This window comes from Acanthisitta chloris, unplaced genomic scaffold (genome assembly GCF_000695815.1).
Source record: "Acanthisitta chloris isolate BGI_N310 unplaced genomic scaffold, ASM69581v1 scaffold25341, whole genome shotgun sequence".
Classification (NCBI taxonomy): Eukaryota; Metazoa; Chordata; class Aves; order Passeriformes; family Acanthisittidae; genus Acanthisitta; species Acanthisitta chloris.
Window position 1 is genome coordinate 36520 of NW_008654696.1, and position 11941 is coordinate 48460.

Sequence of the window (11941 nt, forward strand, 5' to 3'; positions counted from 1 at the left end):
TACCAGACCACTATGAGGACACCACTGATCAAGCACTAGAGCTCATGCAGTCATTTTAACAAAGTGTCATTGATTCATTCATTTCTTATGCTTTTTTTAGATGCTGAACCATTGCTACCTATTTGGCTCCTAGTCAAAGTAAGACTGCAGGGTCCCACGGCGACGGATATCACATGTCCAGCAGTGGAAACCACCTCCCAGTGAATTGGCATGGCGAATATTCACTTTGATTGTGGAAATGCCTGAAAGAAGCATACACTGCATACTTTAAAATTCAAATCTCAGATTCACGTGGCAAGCTCTGATCAGAACACTAGATAACTCTTTATCAGATCATACAGCTAGGTGTAAGTACGGAAAGTATTTCCTACTCATTTGTTGAGAATTTATTTTCCCAAATTCTAGGCAGAGAACAAGCTAGGAACATAGCTGGCTTGTTTATATACCCTCAGGAATATACAGTGCCTGGAGCACAGCCAGTGTTTCATGTGTTATGACATGCCAGTAATAAAAAGATAAATTCAGGTTTTGCAGTATGTGAAGAATTAGCTGAAATACAATACATGATCAGGGCACATTTACATAAGTCTGTGTGAGCATTTGTGGCTCAGACACTGAATGTGCTTTTTCAAGTGCCTTTCAAGAAAAGTGTTTAGATAGCTCTGAGTCCATCTTTCTCCAAAGGGGAAAAGAGGCTCTTATGGTTACTACCTAAGTTAAGCTTCCTCCTACTTCTTTTCAGCTCTGATGTTTCAGCTGTGGCTGAGCTTACACAAAGTCCTGAGAGATGGACTAGGATCAGAAGACTTCTCAGTTATGAAATTTGCCTTTTTGCTTCTTGGCACTTTCAGCAGCTTGGTAGAATCTATCACCTGGGTCAGCAATAGTTTTGTTCCCAGCAGACCCATCTTAGCCCTAGGAACTTACTGACTATTGGAGTTTATTTAGAACTTACACAAACTGTGAAGGTCAAGTGCAAACAATAAGCCATGATCAGAATTAATAGCCTCATTTTTTAAGTACTTCGAAGCATTTATAAATCCTCAACTCCTTGGTCATGCAGAGAATTAATACAGCCTAAGACTAAGAAGCTAAGTGATTCACTGAAGGTTGTATAGCCAGTCTTTAAAAGCACTTTAAAGCATTAGGTTGCATGGTTCTCACGTGCAATCCTCTCAGATTTGAGGGAAGTTTCAAAAAGCATCCTCACATCCATGGCACCAACCCTTCTAGATTCACAGTTGCTGTCTTCCACCTCTGGATCATTCTCTCCTTCCCATCATTTTGCTCCCTTTAAGAGAGTCTTCTGCTACTGGGAATTATTACCTTTTACTCTGCAGTGATCCTGTCCTTCCTGACTTCTCATCTACCCATAGGTCTTCTTTCTACCCTGTCAACTTTTGCATCACCATGTACTTATCCTGCAGCAACAGTCACCTGGCTGTAGCATCAAGCAATCTGGCTACTCTCTTACTAACCAGCTATGAGCCACAAGAGGATCTACTTAACCTTTCCCTCCCAGCACGATGAAAGCACTCAGATTAACTGCATGAGCACAGATTTCTAAATCTATACTATCTGTCTTTGCAGTGAGCTGTGCGTAAAAAAGACTTCAGATTTTATGTTCAATTACAATTCTCCTGCCACTGCATAGCTAAAGGAATTTCACCCTAACATGAGGTTGCATCTGAGATTCATGACTGAGATTCTCCATAAATGAGAAGAAATACCTGAGTGAAGTGGTCTTAATTTGACAGTTTAAAGTACAATGAGTTTGAAACTAGAAAAACCTGAAAGCATTTTGGCAACGAGGGATAGCCAGCTCTGTATCACTCAGCAATATGGGCACTCAGCCTCTCCAAGGCAGATTTGCACCTTAAACTGAACAGACATTTTTACACTAAAAAAGCTCATTCAAAAGGTTACTAGCAGTAACTTCAGTTGCTCCTCATATCTTTATTTGCTGCAAGCTGTGGAGGGAAAAGAAGCTCATATTCATATGACTGAAGTATCCTGGAGAAAAATCACTGAATGATTCTTACTAATCCAGCTGTTTGAGTACTTTTTCCAATGCTGGCTGCTTTGACAACTTTAAGTGAAACTCTAATCCAACTGTTTGAGTACTTTCTCCAATGGTGGCTGCTTTGACAACTTTAAGTGAAACCTCCTTTCATTCTGATGTGCACAGCTGGTATCACAATAGTTTTCTTTTAAGTATATGTAGAAGTATGTTAGGACATACCCAACTTCTCAAACATCTTGTGAATCGAGGTCTCATTGGCATCCACCATCACACGTTTCTCATCCAGCAACTGTTTGAGTACTTTCTCCAATGGTGGCTGCTTTGACAACTTTAAGTGAAACCTCCTTTCATTCTGATGTGCACAGCTGGTATCACAATAGTTTTCTTTTAAGTATATGTAGAAGTATGTTAGGACATACCCAACTTCTCAAACATCTTGTGAATCGAGGTCTCATTGGCATCCACCATCACACGTTTCTCATCCAGCATTAGGACATTCATGGAGAGCCATTTGGAAGACATCCACAGTGGGTGATCTAAACACGTGAAAATGAACCTTTTACTGTACCAATACTGCCCCATATTAATACCCTTAAGAATACTCTTGGAATCCTTAGAAAAGAAAGAGTGAATTTACCATCTGGGATGAGTGGCACTGGGGGCTGAATCACAGTCCAACCAGCTTTCTTGAAGAGCTCAATCTGAAAGAGCAATTTAATTATATTCTCAAGAGGGTTCTGAGAGTATCACATTATATCCTCCAACCTATGTCATATTTTCTCAGGCTATTTCAATATGCCTGACAACCCCTTCCATCAGTTCAGCATCTTGCCCTCATTCAAGTTTCTTCTACAAACCCAGTTTTCATACAAGCATTTTTAAAAGCCTTTTTAAACTTTGCATACCAATATAATTTATTTTTACTGGTTTTATACATGCTAGGTGTACTGGGATATGTTAAGGGCAAAAGGTAGCACAGGCAGTTTGGAACCTGTGAAGTAAATGTATTCGTAATAACACAGACTTATTAAATTCTTTATTTTTGGTATTATTTCTTCACATATGGTTGTAAAAGCCATTGACATGAATCACACTGACATTTATAGAAATAAGCCCATCAGAAATAAGGCACAAAATTACCTTTCCATCGTGCTTTGTAAGAACCTTAATATGCAGTCTGTTTAACAAAGGGAACAAAGTAAAGGCATCCTAAGGAATAACTTGTGTCTCTAAGAATTACACAATGAAGTTAAAAATAAGAAGAGGATAATTTGCCCGAGGAGAATTGATGTCTTAACTCATTGTCTGAGTAGCTGGAAGAGCTCTTTACTGGAGCGTTACCACGAGATGGAGCTCGGATCCCCAGCACTCCACAACCAGCCTGACCTACCAGGATTTGAAAGAAAAGCTCCTTTTCATCTGCACCGTCCAAGGAAAGCTTCCTTTCATCCACACCACTCTCACACCCCACTTCCCAGCCATCCAGAGCTGCCAAATCAGTTTTTATGAAAGCAAACTGCATCTATCTCTTCTATCTACACAGACAGCAATTTTCCATGGAAAAAAAAAAAAAAGCCCCAGGACATGGGTTTAACACAAGGAGACCAAGAACCTCCTCTTGCAAGTAAGATTACAAAAAACAGTGAAACAGAAAAGGGGAGGGAAAACTATGATTGTTTAAAAAAAATCTGTTCTCAGAACGGATATTAAAAAAGAGGCAGAAATTCAATTAGAGCATTTTCATTGAAGTCATTGGTTGAGAAGAGACTAACGTTGCTCCTACGAGCTATGCTGTGCACATGGCTCTCTAGTCCCTGCAGCACACAGCTCTATCCCACTGACTGAGCATCAGCTCAGCTATTCCCATGTGGCTGTACAGCTCCTTAAGTCATGGGGATCCTCACAAAAATCCTCAAGCACTACTACGGGTAACATGACTAACACAGCTAAGCTCTTACTCCCTGGAAGGCTTTCTGATCTAATTGTGCTGTTTAGCTAGATTAGCTTTTTCTCAGAGTGTAGTAGCAGTTTTTACATGTCTCTCCTCTTTCCTACTCTTCAGAAAGTATTTCTTTCTCAGTTATTCAAAGCTGAAAGCCTGAGCAGCTATCAGCTCCCTGCCATCAGTTCAGTTAATACCAAAGGAGAGGTTTCCAAATAGGAATGAAAAGGGAGTAACAGAAAACCCTCAATTTCACTTTGGATACACCTAATGCATTTATGCAGTGGAAGTGCTCAGAGCAGCAGTATATCCTAGGTACTTGCTTTGATACTACATTATTACAAATGATATTACTTCCATCATATTTAAACCATGTACATAGACAGAAGCACACAACACATCCACTTAGCTTCACAGTAAGAAAGCACAAAGAGCAGTAGCAGAAAACTGAGGAAGAACAACAGTCATTGCACTGCTGAGAGAGTTCTGGAGTCAAGATCCAAATACATCTGTAAGTTCCTGAACAACTGTCTGGGTACTATTTAAATTCAATAATTTAATATTATTCAAGTGTATATAAAATAAGGGTGTGGAATAGGAATTATCCATCAAGGAACTAATCCAGCTGAGTCGTTTTTAAACACAAAACTCCTTCTCCTCTTCCACTCTCTTACCTGATGGCAGGGACGGTCTGGGTTAGACAGCACAAGACCAGGTCCAATGATATTAAAAGTGGCATCAATGTGCATAGGGTTAGGATCTTTGAAGGATATGATATGCACTCTATAGTCTGGTGCAAGGTGTCGCCTCATCCATTCAATACCCATGTAATTGGTAACCTGAAAACAAGACAGTGGAAGTTTCAGTGGGCTAGGAAATAAACTGCATCCAAGTTTGGTTTGTTTAAGCTTTTATTTAAATAAATATTTAAAGGCAAAAATAATAGTTTGTGCCTTTAGCTAACCCTCCAGCTGGAAGACAGTCTTACCCTGTTTATCAAACATTCTATGAAAAGCAATTTCTTTTGTCTACCCTCTTATTTTAATGCTGCTCAGGAACTTAAAAAGACAAAGTATCAATCAGTAAGTTAGATACCAACACTGTTGAGAGCAAGCTTTGTTTACCTGGCTCCTTTGTACAAAGATATCTCTTCCAGCTCTAATGAAGTCAGCAGCATCAAAGCATGGCTCAAATTCAGTAGTTACAAATTTTCCCTGAGCAGCCAGTTTGTGCCTGTCTTCAACAGAGTGGATCGGATAATTCTAGTTGTAGGAAAAGGAATAACAACTTTAGGTTGGATATGTTAAGGGAAAGTTTCAAATTATTTGCTACTGAAGAGTATTTTGAAATTATGAAGATGTGTTTATAATGATATCCAGTATATTCCTCAGAGGTGGTTTGGTTTACTGAGTACTAGAATTTTAAGAAAAAGGTCTAAATGTGGACATATAATGAAAGGTTTTAAGCACATTCAAGAACAGCTGGTAAGAGACAACAGTTATAACATGTTCTTCAGAACCACTCTAATATTCTGGCTCAAATGCATTCACTGCACAGTGACAGAAACACTGGTATGCAAGCTATTTCCTAGCAAAGGTGGACTCCCTATTTTTTCCACATTTTAAAAATGGAGGAGTACTTCAAACTAGAAGATAGAACTTCAGGAATTTAAATAACAAAAAATTACCCAAGGCAATTAAGAACAACTGAGGTGTAAAAAATCCAGTACAAACAAAAAGCCACTGGAAAAGCAGTTTCTATGCTTTAGAACAGGATCTGGAAGTTTTCTAATACTGACAGATTACTCTAAGGTAATTTTGTTTAACACAGACTTCATTGCATCACTGATGAGATGTCACTGTTCCCAGAAAGTTGCAATCATTCCACAACTAGTTTTCTACATTTATTATACATGCGGTTACCGAAGTCCAATGCATTTGGGGGCCTATAGGAAACTACCAAAATAGTCTGAGTCAAAATTATTAGGAAAAAAATTAATATTTGCTTGAATATTTGGAAGGTCAATACCCACAGTTTAGCTCCTCCACTATTTCTTTTATGTGACTTTCAAACTACTTAGGAGTTCAGCTTTTCTGTGACAAGATATATATTCTTTCCCACTTTTTGATACACTCAGGAACTATGGACACTCTCAGGGAATCTTAATTCTTTAAAGTAATCTCTGTGATGTTTTTCTAGCATTCCTTCCTCTTTAGTAATGCTCTGTTACAGCCAGTAATCAAAACAATTCCAAGCAGAGGAATTCAACAGACAAAACTTCCTGTTTCTTACTCTCTAATTGCACACACAGTTTCAGCTGGAAAGGCTACAAAATGTTTGCAGACACTAGGAAAAAACCCACAGATTTCCAGAGTTGTTTTGTGCAATTCCTCCCCATCTCCCTCCACCCCCAATTTTGTGAAACCTAGATATCACAAAATTCTGTACAACCAGAACTGATGCTCTTAAACAAAATGAGAACAGTACCTGATCATAGAGTTCATCTGCCATTGTGGGTTTAGGGGCAGTTGTCCACTTAGCACCACTGTTGAAATAATCTTTGATTAGTCGCCTATATGCCCTGTACTCAAAGAACCGAGCACGCCAAGCCATAGGTGCTTCGATAATCTCATTTCCCACCACGAGCAGGATGTCTCTCGGCATGGCAGCATACATACCTGAAAGGAAAACAACTATTAACCTACAAGACAAATATGCTTTTCTCTGCTCTTTCAGCTTATTCGCTTTTTACCCTCCTTTTTTACCATTATTTCTATCCAAAACTAATGGCAAAAAGCATTGTTAGCACAGACCCTTGCACGCTTCGGTAATTTTTCAAAGTGACAGTTGTTGTTCAAAGTACGTCCAACTCTTGCTACAAAGCCTCACTCATAACAAATCCATGGCTAGATGAAAGTCATCCACCATCAAGCCTCCACTTCATAATTTGGTTAATGAAAATTAACTAGACAAATGTTTATGAATTACCCAGATAACTTTAAAAGGTGATAATGCACATTTTTCAAGTGAACTTAATTTCTTTATATAGCAGCCTTTTAAAGCTTGGTAGTACCTTTTACAAAAGCTGGAAAGGAGTCTGACAGTTAGAAGACATTCAGATTTCCTTGACACTAGTGAGGATCCTCATGGAAAACTGTTGCCTCCAACTGCTTTGACATCCATAGCTTAAGGTGGATCCAACTCTAAGATCCAACTATTAAAACAGCCAAAGGGCCTTATATCATTTGACCTTTCATGTGGCAAGTTGGGGACAAAGCAGTAACAGTCTACAGCTACTCTGAGGGCCATTAAACATGACAGACTTCTTGGTAGTGGCAGTGACAATATACAAAGGGAATCTGTGGGAAGTTCAGGTTAGGTATCAGGAAGACATCTTTCATCAGGAAATCCATGCAGCACCAAAACAGGTCGGCAGACTAGGTGGCTGAATCTCCATCTCTGGAGACCTTCCAAGTCATAGCTACACAAAACTGTCTCTGACCTCACTTAGTGCTGGCAATAATCCTGCTCCTAGAAAGAAGTTAGACTAGATGACATCCAAAGTGTCTCAGACAAGAGCTAAAAAGACAACACCTTCAACAATGGAACATTTACCTGTAGACTCAAAATCAGGTGTTTTATACTTCACAGACCAGTCAATTGGATCAGGCCTCTTGACAATAACACCTTCTCTTTTCAAAATATTGCACATCTCTTCAATTTCAGCAACAGCTTTTTTTAAATGGTCTTTGGGGAAGCTCTGGCCTCCAAATTTCTGATAAAATCCCCAATACTTCTCATACGTGTTTGCCTAAAACAAAAGGAGAGGTAAGTGACAAAGAATAAGCATCAGTTACTTCGGAGTGAAATAGACGCATAAGACACAATTCTTAATGGTCAAAGTTTTTTGTTCTTGACCCTAACATGTTGGAGTCTGCCTTACATATGACCCCTGCAATATTTTGAAGACTTGCTAAGAATTGTTAATGTCCTGCTGATTCTCTTAAAATAAAGGGGGAAGGAAAGAAGGGGGAGGAAAAAAAAAAAAAAGAAAGAAAGAAGCATTAATGCTTCAGATACATTCTCTGTTATTGCCTGGTTGAGAATCCATATCCTGGTAGCACTTTGCTATCTTTATTTTTTATCTTTACTACTTCTATTTATACACACTATCAGCAAGGTTTCACATGTGACTGTGTGCAGTCATTAAACTTAAGTAAATCCAGGTGTCCTAGTTCTCATGGATAAGAAAATCCAGACATATAATCAAAACAGATGGTGTTGCTTCAGTTCAATGTATCTTTGAAAGCACTTCTTTCAGATTTGTAAGCTGTGAATGCAGCAGTTTTGTTGTTCCTCTGTCATGTTAGTGTTAGCAGAGATACAAGTGCATATGGAGCTCTTCTGAATGACAGCACAAGGGGACAGGAACAGATGAGCAAGTGGTGAGCCCAGAAAGAGTCCATCTCATTCAGGCAGCATGAGGGACAGCAGTGGGATGCAGGAGAACATGCCCTTCCAAACATGAGATTCTCTGCTGACTACCTTCCAAAAAGCAATGTTCTCAGAAAAAAAAATAATGCAATGTTCCTTTTGGACTAGCATTGTCATTGAGCCCTGAGCAGGCAAGGCCATTCATCTGAAGGCACGCCTGATCCTCTTTAACAATCCAGACTATCCACTCTATTCCCTACTGTTTCTGGATATTTGCCCTTGTGCTAGAGAGGTAAGAGAGATGAAAGAAAATTCAACCTTAACATTTATGCAGAGCCCAGACAAAGGTCTTAACATGGGCATCCTGCTCCTCCAGTACCGAAGCTTCTTCCCATCCTTCCTGAAGGAATCTATTCTTTTTCTATAAGTGAGGTCTTGGGTAATCTGATCACCTCAAACTTGCCAGCTGGTCAGAAGTCACATGCAGACCATATGAAGTGCCTAGCATTCCTATGGAAACACATCCTGCTAATGAGATAAATTCATCCTATGGAGCGAAGCTGGTTATTTCCAGAGCCAGCCATGATGTATGTGAATATCATCAGTTCCTAAGAGGTGCAGCTCCTCTCTTCACCTCATAGCCTCTAGTATGCTTTCTTTTTCAAGCCTGGCAAACCACGCTTGTGTTGCACTAATACAATGGCATAAATAAAGTTACAATAGAGTAAGGATGAGCACTGCAACACTACTCCTATTCCTTACCTTCCCTGCCATCTGAGTAACTGGGAAAAGGGTTGAGATTCCAGGCCCCTTTGATCACATACATACAAGACAGTTTGGACTGTTAAAAAAATACCATAGCCAAGACAGAAAAGAGCTTTAAATAATCTCCTCAATGCACCTTATGACCCACTGTCTGACAGTACTTGCAACACTGCAGCAACATTTAAGACAAACTCTTTCTTTTCACAAAGACATTTAAGAGTGTCCTATAAGGAAGGATTGCCTGTAAGAAACAGCAGAACTGTTCCCTGTAGTTGCTATACATTTTAAGCATTTTTTGTGGCAAATAATTAACATTACCAAGATGCACCTTAATCCCAGTAATTACAGTTGTTAAACTCAGTACATTAAAACAGAAATTGATATTAAAATTCTTTTTGACTAATTCAATAGTAAACACACACATCTTCTCACTCAAGATACAATGACCTGTGTTATTAATACCTCTTCATCAAAAATGTACTACTACTCACAAAACATACTGAAAAGCATTGCAGAGTACAAAGCTAAGAAGTTCAACTGCTTGACTGTTTACTGCTTCAGAAGAATATATCTCAATTGTGAGTTTTCACTGAAGTGCTAATTAAAGAAAGGGAATCTTCTCAACTTGTGTAGTCACTAATCTGCATGTTCCCAAATAGTGCATTTACCTCTATATAACCTACACAGCCCATTTCAAGCTCCAAAAAGGACATGCCATAAAGTGTCAGCTCATTAATATTCACCAGATATGTAGGGTTCCCCATTCAACTGCTTCCTTCCTCCTTCTTATGCCAAGCACATCACTCCCACATCACAGCAAAAAGACTTGAGTATACCAAAACTATGTCTCAAAGTACAAGAGAATGCTGAATGCAGCCATACTTGCTGCATACCATCTTAAAACTCAACCTCAACACAAGTATTTATCCAACTATTATAATCCAAGATGTGTTTTTGAAAGTGTCTCAGGTCCAAAGCCTCAACTTTTCCTTGTATGAGTCAATTCCTTGGTTTTCAACTGCAGTTTTTCCAACCAGTGACCCTCAGGCATACTTGGCAGGTTCCATCTGATACACATCAACGCCAGAATTGCTACTTACAGGGCCAGGAACAGGGATGTCTGGCTATGGCATTACACTGGAGCAACACACACATACACACCTTACCTTTCAGCCACATGGGGGTTTGAACAATAATGAATCTATCAATTAATAGCACTAATGTTAAGGTAGGATTGAACTACTGCTTGGATTATTCAGCAGTGCCCCCCAGGTGAAGTTACTGTTGCAGTTTCTACAGCAAAATTTAAGACAAACACAGAGAAAATGAGAGCAAACCACATCTCAGTTGGTACACTGTTCTGACTGCCTGTTGTAGACTTGGCAGTTTATGCACAGCAAAGCTAAAGCTTGCTTTAACCCTAAGCTGTAGGTATTTGAATTGCAGAAGTCATCCTATACTTGGACATTCCTCATAGAGTTTTTCATATTGCATAGAAGAGAAAGTGAAGTTCAGACCTCATGTGAGTAGTTCTGGCTTAATAGGCAGTAAAACCTGTATAGCATTTCACACTTCAGCAAGTGAGACATTTGAAATATTTCTTCTGGCACTAAAGCAAGACCTTGTCCACTGCCTGAGAACAGAATTTTGCCTCATTTAATGTTACAGTGTAAAAAAGTTACGACATTTTTTTCCTTACTCTTTTTGCACATTCATTGTAGCAGTCCTGCATAAATACACATACATACACTTGTATATTAGAAACGCTAATCCTCATTCACTCTTCTTTCTAAATGCTTGTGGAATGTCTGGAAGAGGAGTTCAGAGACTGATAACTGAGCTGCAGCTTTCAAGGAGTAAATATGAGTCATAATGAAGTCAATGTTAAATTTTTGATTGTGCTCACTGGCACCAATTTATCATCCCAAATGTCCCAGTGTAAATCAAATGGTTCCTCTTCTATCTGGAGATTAGAACTACCAAGCTGCAGTAATTCATTCACACTCCTCCAGCCACTTCTGCCCAGAATCATAACCCAGAATCTAAAAAAAGACACACAAACATAAAAGGGGCTTGGGGAAGAGAAGTCTTCTCCATAAGTACATCTTAAACTTCCCCTAAACTACCACTTCCAGCACTTTAAATAGATTTTCAGGTATGTGTGTTTACCATTCCTTCAACATCAGATCAGAATCCCCTGGGTTTTTTGAACTGAGGTTAAGCAAATGGTGTATCTAAACCTCACATTATTTTCTACTTAAGGTTATTTTTATTGTTTACCTTAACCTCCACAGAAAAAGGTGGGACACAAGCATTTTCAGCTCTTCCCACAATGACCTCTTCCAGTGGATCCCATTCATTGTATGAGCAAACAAGACAGTCCTTAGGCACAGGGCTAGTGGCCTTGTCATCAGCAGCACAGGTGTTCTGGGAGGCCGTGGCTGCCTGGGTGCTCTGGAAAGTTCGCTGCACCCATCCTGTAAACACTCTTCGAAGCTTGAAATAAAAAGAAGAACGAAAATTACGCTACCTTTACAAAAGGCACAAAGCAACGGCTCAACACTGTAATCCCAAAGCAACCTGCATTATTTGGCCTATTAACAGAAACGCAGCTCATCGCAGCGATTCTGGTTCAGTCACAGCCTGAGGGATGCTTAAAGGCACCGCTCAGAGGGGAATGACACGGCACTGACAGCGGCATCACCGGGCCGTGCTGCCGGGCACGGAGGGGGCGGTGAGCCGCGGCGAGAGAGAGAGAGAGAGAGGAGCCCGCGGCG

General features: G+C 39.7%; 1 protein-coding gene across 1 annotated transcript; it reads right to left on the minus strand.

The window, feature by feature from the left end:
- Nucleotides 1-4: 4 nt before the first annotated feature.
- GATM (glycine amidinotransferase (L-arginine:glycine amidinotransferase)) lies at nt 5-11660 on the minus strand (the record flags this gene model as incomplete). Its single annotated transcript, XM_009083649.1, has 8 exons — nt 5-242; nt 2443-2559; nt 2661-2724; nt 4640-4804; nt 5090-5227; nt 6453-6643; nt 7581-7776; nt 11445-11660. Coding segments are annotated over 8 exons (1200 nt in total), but the record flags the coding sequence as incomplete, so codon positions are not given.
- Between the last annotated feature and the right edge of the window lie 281 nt (nt 11661-11941).